This window comes from Dendropsophus ebraccatus, chromosome 6 (assembly GCF_027789765.1).
Source record: "Dendropsophus ebraccatus isolate aDenEbr1 chromosome 6, aDenEbr1.pat, whole genome shotgun sequence".
Lineage (NCBI taxonomy): Eukaryota > Metazoa > Chordata > Amphibia > Anura > Hylidae > Dendropsophus > Dendropsophus ebraccatus.
Genome location: NC_091459.1, coordinates 120,524,148 through 120,541,354, shown reverse-complemented (window position 1 = coordinate 120,541,354; position 17,207 = coordinate 120,524,148). Strand labels below are relative to the sequence as shown.

Here is a 17,207-nt window from a genome sequence, read left to right as displayed (position 1 = left end):
AATTAATATTTATTTATATTCACATTGTTGGGTGCTACTCAATTGGAAACACCACCATTTCTCAAAAAGAGTCTGTCCCAGATGGCTGCATACATCTAGTCACACTCATCACAATTAATGGAGATACAGGAGGTACAAAAACTTCCAAAAACGATGGCTATATAAGAACCCATCTTGCAGATCCTGAAAGTAGAAAAATGGAACATCTGATGATAAAAAAAAAAAAAAAAAAAAAAAAAAAAAAAAAGTTACGGGCAACTGGGAGTGTAAATGACAAATACTTAATCTATCTGCAACCCCAAAATGGAGTGCGCCAGGCCCACATTTTATGGGGGTAATAAAAAAAATATTTAGACGCTAAAATAGAAAAAAAAAATAAACATTGACAAATTCTGTACAGAAACAATCACATCTGAGGTCCAACATCCTGGAAATAGAGGTTCTACGAGGGACAGCTTATTTCAGGGATACCCGACCTCTGGGTTTGAGTGGTTAGATCGAATCATAAAGACGATGCTACAAAGGCATTATAATAGGTTAGCTGTATAGCTTCATTACACTAGCTTCAGAGCAAACTATATAAAAAAAATAATTTTTTTGGATTGCTACATGTATACATAAAATACATTTTCCAGTCTAGGCCAGACACAGCGTCATGCAGTCAGCAGCACATTATATATTGGATTATTTAGGGTTATCAGTCACTCTCCATTTTATACTGTATATCCCAAAATTAAAGCAAGTTCTGATCCTTCCAACTTTTTGTGCACTTTTCTATTTGTGCAAAAGCTCGGCTACGAAATGCAAAATCCTAACTATACAGATACATTCACATTAATAAGAAAGATAAAAACACAATGGAGTCAAAAAACTAATTTTAAAAAGGTGCATTGAGACTCTAAGGACCAATCCTGCCAAGAGCTGGGGGGGGGGTCACATACTTTAAGCCAATTTACTGGGATCTGCCCTTTATTTTTGGCATTGCCCTACCATGTTAACGAGAATAAACAGCCAACCCCCCCCAAACTGTCCCGTAACACCACAACTCGATAAGTGCTTTTGGGTATCTTGATAAACTATTCAGAACACTAACTTTTGGGACAGCACCTTGCAAAATTGGTCCGAGCCAAGGACTTTAGAACCTGCACAAAATGGAGGAGAATCAAAAACAGGAAGACCACAGAATTCTGTCTGGAGACTAGGCTAAAGCAACCTTCAGTAGAAATTTGTGTCGGAAGACCGAATCTTGGGCGTAGACTGTGCATCAATAAAAGAGTGTCCATCAGTATCCCTTAAAAGTAGTCCTCAAGGACCTTCAATGTGTCACAATTGGAGGGTATCCGACTAGAGTAAAAGTTTAGAAAATGACATGGCCTGCTGGACATCCTAAAGAGCATAGAACTGACTAGTCCTCTAGACAATTTACAAGACACCCTCTAAGGACCACCTCTGCTCAATGCCTTTATATCTTATGTAGCACCATTACACTACAAAGCACAAGCTGGGTTATTTTGTAGGTCCAACCATCGTTCAAAAAAAAGAAAAAACAAACAACTACCTTTACAGAGGTTTCCAGAATTTGAAAAAAAAAACAAAAAAAAACATGGATGCTTTCTTCCAAACTGAGCACCACACTTTGCCATGGGTTTTGTCTGGTATTCAAGAAAGCAGCCATGTTTTTGTAGTTTTGGACACCCCCAGAAAACAAAAGGGGACTATAACTACTCAGTCATGAGTAAAGCTCGAATTCACCTTCTGCCGAAGGGAAATTTTTTCATTCATCTCAAGATTAACCCAAGATGCCTTGGCTTGTGGAAGACCTCTCACCCCTTACTCCAAACCCATTTGTTATTTTTAACCAATGAGGGTAAAACAGGTTTTTTTTTGGGAAGGCCCCAAGATGGGAATCTACTTGGGAATAACAGATAGTGACACACACCCATGACCCTATGTTCTTCATGAGAGACATTAAGCCATCCCTGTTCATCCCATACCAGAAAGAGGGTCCACGATCCCTCAGCTTTCTCGGTAAGCATCCACTAAGGGTCTTGAACTTTAGGCTTATAAGCCAAGGTCCTGTTTACCAAGCCCAAAGGGAATTCGTTTAAAAAAATTGGCTTAACCCACAAATTTGGGGTGTTCTGTGCGTGTAGCCAATGAGTTACCAATAGAGGAAAGCTAGCTGCTCAATCTGCATATGGATGTAACCAGGTGGACTTATACAGAGCACCACATCATGAAATATCACACCGAAAACTCCCTAATAGACTTGCGACATGGCTTCAGACTCCCTATACACCAGGAAGCATAAAAAAATAATTATGGAATTTTTATATTTTACCAACAAAACAGCTTGTATGATGGACCCTTGACACTGCAGGTGTCAAAATGCATCTTTACTGTACATACAATTTTCTGCAATAAAAATCATGTAACAAAATATAAGAACAAGTATAGTCGAGGTGTTGGACATTTACAGGTCAATGAGGTTAAGCCGACGCTATGTACAACAAGGACGGGTATCTCAAGACTTCGGAAAAACTTTTGGAAACTTGTAGCGACGAGGGATTTTTTTTTTTTTTTTTGTAAAAAAAAAAAAAAGTTTGAACACTTTGGTCCCTACACGTCCGTTTAGCAAAGTTAAAAATGAAAATAAAAATCCCTACAGTCTATTAAAAGAAAAAATTAAAAATCTGTCCGACATACAATGATGTACAGGGTTGTGTCATTTACAATTTATAGTCTTTAGTCATCACCACTTTTTCAGAGATGCTTTGACGTTGGACTCTGGGAGCCTTGAAGTGTTGACGCTAAATACGTCCACCACCTTGGGAAAAGAGCGGATTCTGCAGGGTTGAGGGATCAGTCGAGGAACCTCTGACAGGCCTTTTTCCACCGGCAGGCGGTGCACCACTGGTCCCGGTGTTCAATGCCGTAAACCTTACGGCATTTCTTTGCTTCACCACGAACTTTCCTTTAAAATAAAAAAAAATTATTTTTATAGAAAACTAGCCAACTGAAATCTAAACAAAACAAAACTTTACGCCAGCTGGATCTTCTCAATGAGCCCCAGTAAACCCTTCCCCTAAAATTTCTTGAGCTCATCTTTGAATTTTACTTTTATTCCTTTCCCGTTAATAGGATTTCATGACGGGTCATAGGTAATAATGTCAAAGAAAAGTTTAACTTCAGCAACAACAACGACCGAGAGCAAAAGTCACAAAGTGAGAATAACAAAGTTTCTCTTTTTTGCTTATTCAGACATTTAGCACCCAGTCAAATACCAGAACCGTCAGCATTGAGGAAGGAACTACATTCCCTTTTTTGTCTTTTTTTTTTTAATTTTTTTTTAACAAATTTAGTATTAAGGGACAAGAAAACTCACAATACAGATGTAATCCAAGCATCTGCCATCAATCTAAAAGAAGTAGTTCGTATTTTCAAGTGCTCCGGATTTTTGGAACACGAAACTACTTTTTTCAGACAAAAAAAAAAACAAAAAAACACACAACTGCTTAAAGAGGTATTCCAGTTGTTGGGATTGGGGGTACAGAGTGAAAACATAAAACAAACAAATAAACAAAACAAAAAAAAAAAAAAAAAAAACACACATTCCTACCCAGCCCTGCTCCCTAAAAATCCTGTCCACTCCCCTATCTTTTCTCTTCTTCCTGATACTAAGATGAGTGCTTGGGGGCAGGACTTGCTGACTCAACCAATCACTGGTGCAGAGTCGGCCATATTAGGTAAGGGGGCAGGTCTTGTTCCCAAGCGATCATCTCAGAAGAAAGAAGAAAAAAAAGACAAGATCAGGGATCAGACAGAGGGGATCAGGTACAGTAGGAAAACAGGGTTAGGTAAGTATATTCATTTTTACTCCAAGGACAAAATATCCCTTTAAGATATGTGCTGTAAGATCCCTTATGTTGTACACAAAAATGATGAAACTATGAAAAGGTCTTCCCTCCATCTAGAAATACCCTTTAAGAGTTACAAATCAGTAGTTTTCCATAACACTGACATCTAGTGGTCAGGACATGAAACACAGAAAAACTTTCATTGCAAGAACATCTCTCTTTACAGCCTGAAGTAAAACTGAAAGCTTTCACTGTATTATCACTACTAGGCAAGCATAAGAATTTTTTGCAAAAATGACGAAAAATTATTCAAACTGGGGATAGCCTATAGCAGAACACACAGAGGTGTCACGGTCTGCAGAGTAACCTACCTGCTCCCATTAGATGCCCGGGGTGGCGAGGCCACGATCAGCTGCGACTTTATGGATGGAGTCTGTTGCTGCTGTTCACTGAAACTGAGCGACCGGCTTCTGATCTGAAAGGAAGATGAAACTTATTGAGTTTTATACATATACGGCATTGGCCCCCTATGACAATACCTCCGACCGCCAATAGAGGTCGCCACACTTGGGAAGTCCCGTCAATTCTAATTTCTAAGCCACACCCCTTTTGTCAAGTAAGATCTAACACAAAAACCATATAGAACAAGGCAGGCAAGCCTCAACACAGTATACAGGATACTTACTGGAGAGAGGGCAGGGAGCGTGGGGGGAGCGGCAGCCCAGCTTATACTGGTGAAGATGTGAGGAGACACTGGGATCTGGATGGAAGGCAGCGCCTGGTGGGGAAAAAACAAAGGAAGAATGTAGATGAAGTCATACACAAGCATTTCTGTAAAACCAACAGCTCCTGAAGAGCCGAAATCATAATTCTGCTGTTGGTCACAGAAAAATAGACAACTGGGAAAACATGACACATTAAGGTCTAATTTTGGTTGTGGATTTAGTTACCTGGTAGGCATGATCAGCCTGGATGTGCCAGAAGGAGCCCGGAGCGGACTGACTGAGGGCACTGGGCAATGGAGACTCCATGGAGGGCACCTCTAACGCCTGGGTCTCTGGCTTGGGTGTTACAGGCTGGATAAGGAGGGGGGCGGTAGCAGTGCTGGGGCTCCGTGGGGTGGTCTCCACCTCAGGCTCCTCCTTCATCTGGACCTCCGTGTAGTAGAAATCCTCTTCTCTCTTACGCTGATCAGAATCCATCCCGTCTCTGCAGAGAAACAAAAGGGTCAGCAACTGGGCACATAGAAGGATGTACCATACTCCAGAGCTGCACTCACTATTCTGCTGGTGGGGTCACTGTGTACATGCATAACATTACTTATCCTGTACTGATACTGAGTTACATCCTGTATTATACTCCAGAGCTGCACTCACTATTCTGTTGGTGGGGTCACTGTGTACATACATAACACATTACTGACCTTCCGTTACATCCTGTATAATTCTCCAGAGCTGCACTCATCTGCAGACTGATCACACGTCCCTAGCAGCAACTAAGCACCTAATATACAGGGACAATATCTGCCATAAAGGTGACATGCCCCAGAATTTAAAGTCACTGCAATAAGCAAAACATGCTGGGAGATTTCAGCTGTGAAGCACTGTGAATACCGCCTTGCAGTATAATACAGCCTGTATTATATAACTATTGAATGAAGACCCTAAATATGACGCCACCATGTAAGAACAGAATACACCGGTGCCTAGAGCGGCCATACTATGAGTCTGGGTAACACAGGAGGCTGCAGACATTGTACGTACCCCAGGTGCTGGGTCTTCACATGGCGTTTGATGCCGACGATGGAGCGCAGCAGTTTCCCACAGTTTGGCCACAGACACTTGTACATCACCTTCACCGAATTCTGGAAGATACAATACAAGTCAATCGAGAATATGAGCCACAGGAGGGCGCTCTAGGTAAAAAAAAAAAAAAAAAAAGCTTTGGGGGGAGGGGGTGCTCTGTGATTTACCTTTCTCTTCCGAGGGGCCGGCTCATCCAGGAGGAAAGGATCAGGGTCTGTCTCAAACCCTTCATCCACATGGGAGGCGCTGAAGGCCTCGCTTGTATACTTGGGGCTAGCCTCTGTGTGAGGGGGGGAGGGGGTGGAGGCACCACACTCCACGCTCCAGTGCCCGCTGGTGGTGCTGCTGCCACTGTCAGACACGTCGCCGCTTTCCTTCCATAGGTCACATGTGACTTGCGGAGCTGAGGATTAAAGACAGAGGGAATGAACTTTAAAAAGGGGAATTGTTTTCTCTTTCAAATCAACTTGGTGTCAGTTATATAGATCCAGAAATTACTTCTATTAAAAAATCTCATCATCCAGAACTTATCAGCTGCTGTAAGTGGTAAGTGGTGTATTCTTTCCTGTCTGACACAGTGCTCTCTGCTGCCACCTCTGTCCATGTCAGGAACTGTCCAGAGCAGTAACAAATCCCCATAGAAAACTTCTATTGCTCTGGACAGTTCCTGACCTGGACAGAGGTGGCAGCAGAGAGCACTGTGCCAGACTGGAAAAAATACACCACTTCCTGCATGACATAAAGCAGCTGATAAGTACTGGAAGACTGGAGATTTTTAAATAGAAGTAAATTACAATTTAAAAATGTTCTCATTCTCTTACGGTAAGCAGAGATCTTGACATTAAAATTTGAAACAAAGTTGTAATTGTGAGGATTATTATAATGAACATTTAAGTAAAATTCCAATAATCCGGATGCCACAAGGCTCTAAAGTGCTGAGGAAGAACATGAGGCAGAGTCTCCACAGCTGCAGTGTTGTTACAGTGTAGCATTGTGAATATCTGAACAAAATAATCATAAAAAACTTGAACAGTTAACCCAATGAGACTATCCTCCGGATTACCGGATTGGTACCAACAATCTAGAGATAAGCAATAATAATACAATACAGCAGGGGGCGCTGTTCTCACCTGGGATGCTATCACTGCAGGGTGGGCTCTGTACGATGGGGCTGCAAGACAGGCTGGTGAGGACCATGGCTGCCATCATCTCATCCATGTCCACCGCGTCCGAGCGCCTGGAACAAGAGCAAACTAGCGATCAATATGGAAAATCTGTGCTTGCTATCAATGAACAGAACACATCATTGGCCCAAACTTCTCCCTTAAAGTGACAGTCTGATACAATTCTCTAAACTGATACACTGTAACAAACCCTCAGCAGTTCTTATTCACTGACTGAGGAAATTATAAGGAATAGGAAACCATGAGAAGGCGCTGTGGGCGCGCACTTACCTCTTTGGGACGTCGATGCTGCAGGACACCATTCTGTGTGCTGCGCTAGAGGCGGCGGGGCTGCTGGACATCACCTGCTCCATGGAGATGCTCATAGCCTTTGGGGTCTCAGCAAGACGCACGTCTTCTGTCTTCCTGCACAAGTGTAGGCCAAGCTCAAACACAAAGACCTTCACCTCATCATCCACGTGGTTGTGCTGCTCCACCAAACCGGCACACTCCTTCCCATTGTGTGTAACGTACACCTGCCACATTATACAGGAGATCAGTACAACCCCGTGTATACATTATATATATAGTGCAGTCACTGCGTATATACATCACTGATCCTGAGTAACATCCTGTATTACACTCCAGAGCTGCACTCACTATTCTGCTGGTGGGGTCACTGTGTGCATACATTACATTACTGATCCTGTACCGATCCTAAGTTACATCCTGTATTATACTCCAGAGCTGCACTCACTATTCTGTTGGTGGGGTCATTGTGTACAGTACGGGATAAGTAATTATGGTACGGGATTAGTTACATAATGTATACAACGCATTGGGGGAGATTTATCAAACATGCTGTAAAGTGAAACTGGCTCAGTCGCCCCTGGCAACCAGATTCCACCTTTCATTCCTCATAGATGCTTTGGAAAATGAAAGGTGGAATCTGATTGGTTGCTAGGGGCAACTGAGCCAGTTTCACTTTACACCATGTTTGATAAATCTCCCCCATGATGTAATAGATGTGCGGCCTCTCCCGGAAACACACATAGATATCCTGTACATACATACACACACACAAACACACACACACACACACACGTACACACACACACACACACGTACACACACACACACACACGTACACACACACACACGTACACACACACACACGTACACACACACACACGTACACACACACACACACGTACACACACACACACGTACACACACACACACACGTACACACACACACGTACACACACACACGTACACACACACACGTACACACACACACGTACACACACACACACGTACACACACACACGTACACACACACACGTACACACACACACGTACACACACACACGTACACACACACACGTACACACACACACGTACACACACACACGTACACACACACACGTACACACACACACGTACACACACACACGTACACACACACACGTACACACACACTCCAGGGAAGTAACCAGAACTTCACCACCAGGCAACACAAGACAAGTCAGAGGAAAGTCTCGTCCTCCTCTAACAATGTCGTCTTTTCCATAGTGATCTCCAGGGGCTCGTATATAACTGTGGGCAAATATCCTGGAAGCCGCCGCCTGGCACTGAGCGCACATTCCTGCTGCGGGCAGCTCTCCAGGTGATGGAACGGGCTGCGCACCAGGAAAGGGTTAAATCTCATCCCCAGACGCTGAATTTCCTCCAGAACAATTAACAGGGAAATCTACGACTTCTTGGATCGCTCATCCCTGAAGTGCGCTGCTCCTCCGCACGCAACACACAGAGCCTGGAAAACCACAACAAACACAGCGGGCCAATGTTACCAGCCAGCTGAAATACCACACACAACCTGAGGACATTGGGGCGCAGTTTCTGGAAGAAAGCAGCTTTGATTTTCTAGTCCTCATTACCTTCAAAGACTGGAGCCAACTTGCATTGGATAACAGTCACAATTCTGCAGGTTTTTACGGGAAACAGTCAGCAAACTGGTCACTAGTCTAACCTTACACACATAGGTGTGCATAGGAGCTGCAGACACAAAACGACCATTACTCCATCCCGCTCCTCCATATCACAGTCATCATCATCACTATCACCACTGAGCATGTGACAAAGATAAAAATCAACTCATGACATGAAGTCAGGAGGAAAAGAGGAGAGGCGACCGCAGTCACATGACCCACCAAACAGGAAACACGCCAACCGGCTGATACACAAATGTCTAAACAGGATTAAAAAAAAGTTCTATCCAAAAAGAGCGCCACCCCTGTCCACAGGTTCTTTGTGGTATTACAGTTTGGCTCCATTCACTACAATGGCGTCAAGATGCAATACCAGACAAACAGGTGTGTTGCTTTTTCTGGTGCAAAAAAAAGTTAAGAAACTTTAAACTATTAAAGGAAAACGTTTTAACAGTCATTTAGCTCCTCCCCTATCCAGTCATGTGACAAAGCAACTAAGTCACATGATCTCTCACAATGCACCGCTTTCTAGTAACAGGAAATGAGCAGAACTCAAACACAATTAATAAAACATCACATTGCTAAAGAATTGCGAAAAAATAATGACACAAAGTTATCTAAAACTCAATGCAGACTTATATGAAAAACAATGGAAAAAGGAATTAAAAATTTCAGCTCAGTTCTATTGAAGTGAATGGAGCCATACTACAAACAACCTGAAGACGGGGTGGGGGTGGGGAAGCAGGTAGCTTTCTCTAATCTTAGATAATCCCTTTAGGTAGCTTAAAAACATGATAATGGTAATGAAGGGGGTTTTTTTTGTTTTGTTTTTTAAAGGGGTTGCTCAGGATTACAAAAAAGCAAAAGAAAGCGCAATAGCACCACAGCTGCACGCAGGATGGCTGCAGTATTGCAGCTCTGTTCAATTGACGTCTACAGAGCTGAGCTGCAATACCAGACACGACCTATGGACCGATGTGGCGCCACATTAGGAGGACACCTGGTCCGGCGCTCATCTTACCTTCTGGCCTGGATAGAGTTTGAAGCGACTCGCAGGCAGATTTCCAGGAGGATAAGCAGTTTCCTCCAGACACTCCTTCAGGCATCCGCCATCGTAAGCTCCAAGATGGGCCCCTCCGCTGAGGTCTCCGGGCCCTTCCATGGACATGCCATCTGCAGCTAGACTCGGCGTGCAGACCCTGGCCCCCAGGAGGGACCTCTTGCCCAGACGTTTGGAAAGTATACTCGCCATGTCAGCTGCAAAACAGAAAGGACAGACACAGGTGAGAACTATAAATCCACAGTGCACTTCCCTACAATGGCCACCAGGGGCACTGCTTTCTATCACTATATACAATATAATCATCCAGCTCCACCAGCATTGTTATAAGTGTATCTGGACCAGGTCATGTGACTCTGGATTCCAGACTGATACACTGTAGCAAAAGATCAGGAGAGATTTGTGCAGCTGATGTGTTCACTTCAAAGGATTATCTGGACTGGATGAAGATGTAACAAACCCTCAGCTGTGGAAGTCATAATCCCCGGTCACGTGATGGATTTACTCAGTAATCTGTGACGGCACAGGTTCCGCACACAGCGCGTCACTGTACACATTATGCGGACGTTGCAGGTATGAGACTCTGTCACGGTAAACCAGCTCGCTGCATGCTGGGAGTAGTAGTCCTTGTAGTTTTACCACGTAATGTATAAAGTTTGAAGCCATACTATGCATAGATATCGCAAGACTAGATTCCACTGTACCAAACCCTCAGCTGTGATCAGTAGTAGTTTACACAAATTTGGACAAAAACACAGCAAGTGCGGACGTGCAGAGCAGTCACAGTTCTCCATTAAGGGAGCAGCGAGGAGGTGAAGCAAACTCTGCCCCGGTGTCGCAACAGGGGGGATCCTTTTACAGAGATGAACAACCACACTAGGCATGAGTCCTGGCCCCGCCCCCTGCTGACAGCTCAACCCAGACAGCCACACACCCCTCCTGCCAACCCCTGACAGGCTAGGCATTTGTTAGAAAGTGCAAGTACAGCATGTGACAGCTGAAAATATATACATAATGCGAGAACGAAGGAAAAGGAAGAACCAACAAAAACGGTAACCTATGAGGTGTCCAGGGCTGTGTCACAGAGGGGAGGGACTGGCCCTTTAAGGGGTTAAAGTGCTGTGAATCAACTGATCAGCTGCAGCCATAGAAAAGTCAACTTGTTGCACGTCAGTTGCACAGAGTGTGTGTGTGTATGTATGTATATATATATATATATATATATATATATATATATCAGGGCATGCTGGGACTTGTAGTTTTGCAACAACTGGAGAGCCCTGCACTAGTCTTCCATACAGCGGCAGCCATGTTCGGCAGGCCGCTGCTGGGTGTGGTGAGGAGCGGTCTGCTGACAGATAAGGTCAGAGGTCTGCAAGATTTCACAACAACAAATCCAAAGGGAAAGGGTAATATAAAGATAACATAATATACAGAGTGCAGGCTACCGCCCCTTTACCATAGCCTGGAACGCTAAAGGAATCCGATCCACGTTTGCTATATCCAAACCATAACCTGTGGCGCCACCTACAGCTGCACATTTATCCATAGTCCATTTGGCATTAAATGTATCAAGGTGCTGCCATATCCTGCCTGTTCATGGGTAACCATCTACATCAATAGCCTATGCATGGCTAATTAACTACATAGGAACACAATGTACAATTTTTCTATAGCGACACCCCCTTTAATTGTTTAGTTATCCCAAATGTTTTAGCTCAGGGATGGGGAACCTTCGGCCTTCCAGCTGTTGCAAAACTACAATTCCCATAATGCCCGGACAGCCAAAGCTAAAGCTTTGGCTGTCCAGGCATGATGGGAATTGTAGTTTTGCAACAGCTGGAAGGCCTAGGTTCCAAGGTTCCCTACCCCTGCTTTAGCTTATCAGGTAAAACCAGTGCTGACCACTACAGGGGAGATGCTGCATTGCCATGAATAACACAGTAAGGGCTCGTTCCCACTGAGGAAAGGTAGCGGAATTCCGCGACGGAATTGTCCGCCGCGGAATGCCGTTAGCCTCCCGCTCATAATGGGAGTCTATGGGAGGCGCGCGCTCCAGCCCTGTCCGCGCTGAAGAATGAACATGTTCATTCTTCAGCGCGGACAGGGCAGGAGCGCGCGCCTCCCATAGACTCCCATTATGAGCGGGAGGCTAACGGCATTCCGCGGCGGACAATTCCGTCGCGGAATTCCGCTACCTTTCCTCAGTGGGAACGAGCCCTAAGGGGGAGAGTTCTCAAACATGGTCTAAAGTGATACTGGCTCAGTTGCCCCTAGCAACCAATCAGATTCCACCTTTCATTTTCCAAAGAGTCTGTGAGGAATGAAAGGTGGAATCTGATTGGTTGCTAGAGGCAACTGAGCCAGTTTCACTTTACACCATGTTTGATAAATCTCCCCCTAAGAGAGTGACTTTTGCAGCAGTTACACTTTGCAGCTTGGTTCCCTACCTTAGTATCTAAAGCAGAATGCCCCTATAAACCAGTTCTGTATCTATACTGGTCTAGCAGAAGATGTCGCCCAATACACGAAGGAGGAGGAGATTACAGATAGTATAGTAGTGCCTGCAAAATATAGCACCACATATAGGTCCTCTTGCAACATCTATACACTCCTGCAGTCCTCCCATTGATCTGCACAGTTTTCCACCATCTTGCACCTTCTACCAGTCATGGTGGTCCCCAGCAACACACCATAGTCATCTATATGCCACACTATAGTGGTGCGACGCCATTTGGGGCAATGCCATCATATCAGACAGCGAGAAATGGTCTAGTCAGGTGCCAAAAGGGGGAATTCCCCCTGTAGACCCCATCATAAGTCGCCTCCGAGATCCAATGGACATTCTGTTAGAAGTCACAAGACTGGTGTGAACTGAGTCAAACACACAGGTATATACACAATGAGAGAGAAGCACTGCTACATAGACATATACAGCCTGGGTATGTGAACCCCCACCCTATCTAGTAGGAGTCTGAATAGATCACAGACGTGACAACTTAAAAAGGGAAATCTACTAAATTCCTGGCGCGGCGACTATTCAGGCTGCTCAGTGCCTGGAACTCCACATCTTCCCTCTCATTGGCTTCAGCTCGTCACCTGACCTCTCATCCTCATCTCTTACTTAGAGGGATTCCCTTCTCACTGATGTCATCAGGCTTCTAAATCCCATGGGTGTCACCTGCAGCCCGGACCACAATTCACAGGCATCACGGCTTCTGGTGTTACCCTGAAATCCGTCCCCTCCGCGTTATATCATCATACAGTAACACAGGAGGTTTACTAGAACACTGTGTTAGTATTAGGTGTTGATTATTAGGTTGTAGTTTTATAGGGTTATTATGTGGTGATGATGATTGTTAGATTATACAGTATACATGCCAACCCTCCGACTGGCCTTACATCCTCTCCCCTCCAGCTGCCGCACGTTCCTCCAGTCCGGGGTGCAGCCGCAGACGACAACAACATCCCGATGCCACCAATTCATTCATGTCATTAATTGTCTGAAGCCACGCCCCTAACCACACCCCCTTTTGCTGGCAGTAACCTGAAGAGTGGTTTTCGGTGGGAAAAAAGTAGCAACCCCAGCGGTGATAGATATAAGGCCAACTACAATGATGGACGGCTGTTGCATGGTGGGAGTTGTAGTCCTGCCACGGCTGGAGAACAGATATAATATTTATACAACACTGTTCTATAGTCACAGACCAAAGATACAAAAACATAATAATAAACACCATAATATAGACCCCTTGTAACCTTCACGGCTCTCACTATATACATTTTGGTATAAAGAGTAGTGAAGAGCCCCCCCCCCCCCCCCCATTACCAGGTCAGCACCTAGATACAGTCAGTACCTGGACACTCACCGAGGGGCATGGCTGCTATCTCGTCACTGTATGGCACACACCTGTGCCCGTCCATGAGAAACACTGTACCTCGAAAGCAGCTGAAAGTTTTTTTAAATCAGTCACAGCGCGACGGGAACGCCACACCCCCCTCCCCCGGCTGATGAGGAATACAGCGAGCAGGGACATCACCATGTACTGATACTCCACACAGCTGGCATCCCCGGACTATACTCTGCCAGCCTACTAGCAAAGCTGGTCATAGTGACCAGTATATGGATGACTGGCAGACAGCACTACCATGCTGCAGGTATGCCTACTGTGATCACACAGGTAGCAAGGGGACGAGATGTACCAGGCCTGGCACACACAACTCAGCCGCTACAGGGTGGCATACACTTATTCTGCCCCAATATATCGCATGGATCCCTGCCCTACACACACTACTCCTCCTCTATAACCAACAATGGACCGGCCCTTACAATAGCAAATGGTGCAGCCCAAACCAGGAGCCATACTCAAACGGGCATAAATAACCCCGTAAAGAAGGGGGCACAGCCAATCTGGAGGCCCGTAGGCCAATGAAGAAACGTAAACGCCATTGCAACCCCCAGGCGATGAAGGGGTGCTGCCAAACCTGACATCATAACAAAGGGGCAAACACCCCAACCCATGGAAATATGGACACTGCCAATACAACTGGAACCCCCAAAAACAGTAAAGCTGGGGCACAGCCAACCCCACATTATGCATCCAACAGAAAGGCAGAGGGAGCCGTGCCAAAGTGGGGGTGCAGACACGTCAACATGGAGAGCCATGCCCGCACTGTGCAGCCACCCGGCAGCTCTGCAACCAAAGAAGAGGGAGACATCACATGCTCTTTGGCTGTGCCCCTTCTTCTCTGGAACCATTTGCATCCCCTCTTTGGCTGTGCCCCTTCCTCTATGGAAACATTTGGCCCTCCCCTTTGGCTGTACCCCTTCCTCTATGGAAACATTTGCCCCTCCCCTTTGGCTGTACCCCTTCCTCTATGGAAACATTTGCCCCTCCCCTTTGGCTGTACCCCTTCCTCTATGGAACCATTTGCCCCTCCCATTTGGCTGTACCCCTTCCTCTATGAGGCCATATGTCCCTCCTCTTTAGCTGTGTCCCTTCAGTGCTTGTGGTACATGTTGATGCCTGTTCCCCTTCTTCCCACAGAGGGTCCAGTCCCCCCCAGCCATGTCCCCCCATAGAGGGTCCAGTCCCCCCCAGCCATGTCCCCCCATAGAGGGTCCAGTCCCCCCCAGCCATGTCCCCCCATAGAGGGTCCAGTCCCCCCCAGCCATGTCACCCCATAGAGGGTCCAGTCCCCCCCAGCCATGTCACCCCATAGAGGGTCCAGTCCCCCCCAGCCATGTCCCCCCATAGAGGGTCCAGTCCCCCCCAGCCATGTCACCCCATAGAGGGTCCAGTCCCCCCCCAGCCATGTCACCCCATAGAGGGTCCAGTCCCCCCCCAGCCATGTCACCCCATAGAGGGTCCAGTCCCCCCATCCCTGGGCATGCACAGCCACCATATAGCCGCCCACCCCCTGCCGTGCACGCGGTACCGCTGCTGTGGAGGCCCCGGGCTGAGGAGTGGGTGTGCCGGCGGCCGCAGTTGGCAGCCCGGGAGGGGGGTGTGAGCTCGGGGGGAGGGGACACGGAGCCTGCGCTGCAAACGGGAAAATAACACAAAAATCCTCCAATCCATCCAAGTGCATAAGAGCTGCTGAGCCCCCCACCGTGCCGGCCTCCCCCGGGGGTGGATAACGGGCCCCCCCTGCAGCCATCTGCACCCCCAGCCCGTGCATGCCCCCGTGTGCTGTGCATGCCCCCGTGCAAACGGTGCGGCTCTCACCTCCTCCTCGGCTGGCTGTAAACACTCCCGGGGCTTGCTCGGGAATGGTCGTCCTGCGCGGTGTCCCCTGTGCGCCTCTCACCGCCGCCGCCGCTCTCCCTCCTCCTCTCTATTCCAGCTCTGCTATGGACGGAGCATAAACCCGCGCTGGATTCGGGGCCTGGCTGCGCTCGGGGCTGCGGCTGCGGAGCTGCGGCTGCGGGTCGGCTCCTCGGGCGGCGGGCAGGTGTGCGGTGTGCCGGCGGCGGGGCTGGCTCCGTGCTCCCCGTTAGCCGCTGTGGCGCCTCCTGAGCTGCAGCCGCGCCGGGTTTTCTCCCTGTCAGCCCGCGCCCCTCCTCCCGCTGCCGCTGCTGCTGCCGGCCGGGTTACAGCCGAGTTGTAAACAAGCTCCCCACATGCTCAGCCCTCCGCCTGCCATTGGCGGCTGCTCGGGCCCGGACTCACACGCCCACCCAGCGCAGGCGGAAAATAAACAGCGAGCACTACGTGTGAGAAGCCCCCGCCAGCCCCGCTGCACGGGGAAGAGCCGAGGCTGCTGCATCTCTACAGCCATAACTATATCCATCACTATATCCATCACTACAGCCATAACTATATCCATCACTACAGCTATCACTATATCCATCACTATATCCATCACTACAGCTATCACTATATCCATCACTATATCCATCACTACAGCTATCACTATATCCATCACTATATCCATCACTATATCCATCACTATATCCATCACTATATCCATCACTATATCCATCACTACAGCCATCACTATATCCATCACTACAGCCATAACTACAGCCATCACTATATCCATCTCTACAGCCATAACTATATCCATTACTATATCCATCACTATATCCATCACTATATGCATCACTACAGCCATAACTATATCCATCTCTACAGCCATAACTATATCCATCACTATATCCATCACTACAGCCATAACTATATCCATCACTACAGCCATCACTATATCCATCACTATATCCATCACTACAGCCATCACTATATGCATCACTACAGCCATAACTATATCCATCACTACAGCCATCACTATATCCATCACTATAACTATATCCATCACTATATCCATCACTATATTCATCACTATATCCATCACTATATCCATCACTACAGCCATCACTACAGCCATCACTATATCCATCTCTACAGCCATAACTATATCCATTACTATATCCATCACTATATCCATCACTATATCCATCACTACAGCCATCACTATATCCATCACTATATCCATCACTATATCCATCACTATAACCATCACTACAGCCATCACTATATCCATCACTGTATCCATCACTACAGCCATCACTATATCCATCACTACAGCCATCACTATATCCATCACTATATCCATCACTACAGCCATCACTATATCCATCACTATATCCATCACTACAGCCATCACTATATCCATCACTATAGCCATCACTACAGCCATCACTATATCCATCTCTACAGCCATAACTATATTCATCACTATATCCATCACTATATCCATCACTATATTCATCACTATATCCATCACTATATCCATCACTACAGCCATCACTATATCCATCACTATATCCA

General features: G+C 46.4%; 1 protein-coding gene across 3 annotated transcripts; it reads right to left on the bottom strand.

The window, feature by feature from the left end:
* Positions 1-219: 219 nt before the first annotated feature.
* ZNF395 (zinc finger protein 395) lies at positions 220-15,950 on the bottom strand. Of its 3 annotated transcripts, none has more exons than XM_069975776.1 (10): positions 15,606-15,950; positions 9,838-10,073; positions 7,117-7,361; positions 6,793-6,899; positions 5,830-6,065; positions 5,621-5,721; positions 4,808-5,066; positions 4,543-4,635; positions 4,229-4,332; positions 220-2,974 (listed from the first exon to the last, which is right to left on the bottom strand). In XM_069975776.1, exons 2-10 carry the CDS (start codon positions 10,066-10,068, stop codon positions 2,863-2,865), a joined length of 1,488 nt encoding a protein of 495 aa, XP_069831877.1. In that variant the 5' UTR covers positions 10,069-10,073; positions 15,606-15,950; the 3' UTR covers positions 220-2,862. The 3 variants fall into 3 exon arrangements, with proteins under 3 accessions (XP_069831877.1, XP_069831875.1, XP_069831876.1); XM_069975774.1 differs by lacking the exon at positions 15,606-15,950 and adding an exon at positions 11,782-11,812; XM_069975775.1 differs by lacking the exon at positions 15,606-15,950 and adding an exon at positions 10,337-10,414.
* Between the last annotated feature and the right edge of the window lie 1,257 nt (positions 15,951-17,207).

Excerpts from the sequence above, each read along its gene's own strand:
- ZNF395 (XM_069975774.1), bottom strand. The coding sequence starts at position 11,809 with ATGGCAATGCAGCATCTCCCCTGTAGTG. Across the intron at positions 7,362-9,837 it reads AACTCTATCCAGGCCAGAAG|GTGTACGTTACACACAATGG; the intron begins GTAAGATGAGCG and ends ATAATGTGGCAG. Across the intron at positions 4,333-4,542 it reads CGCTCCCTGCCCTCTCTCCA|ATCAGAAGCCGGTCGCTCAG; the intron begins GTAAGTATCCTG and ends TCTTCCTTTCAG.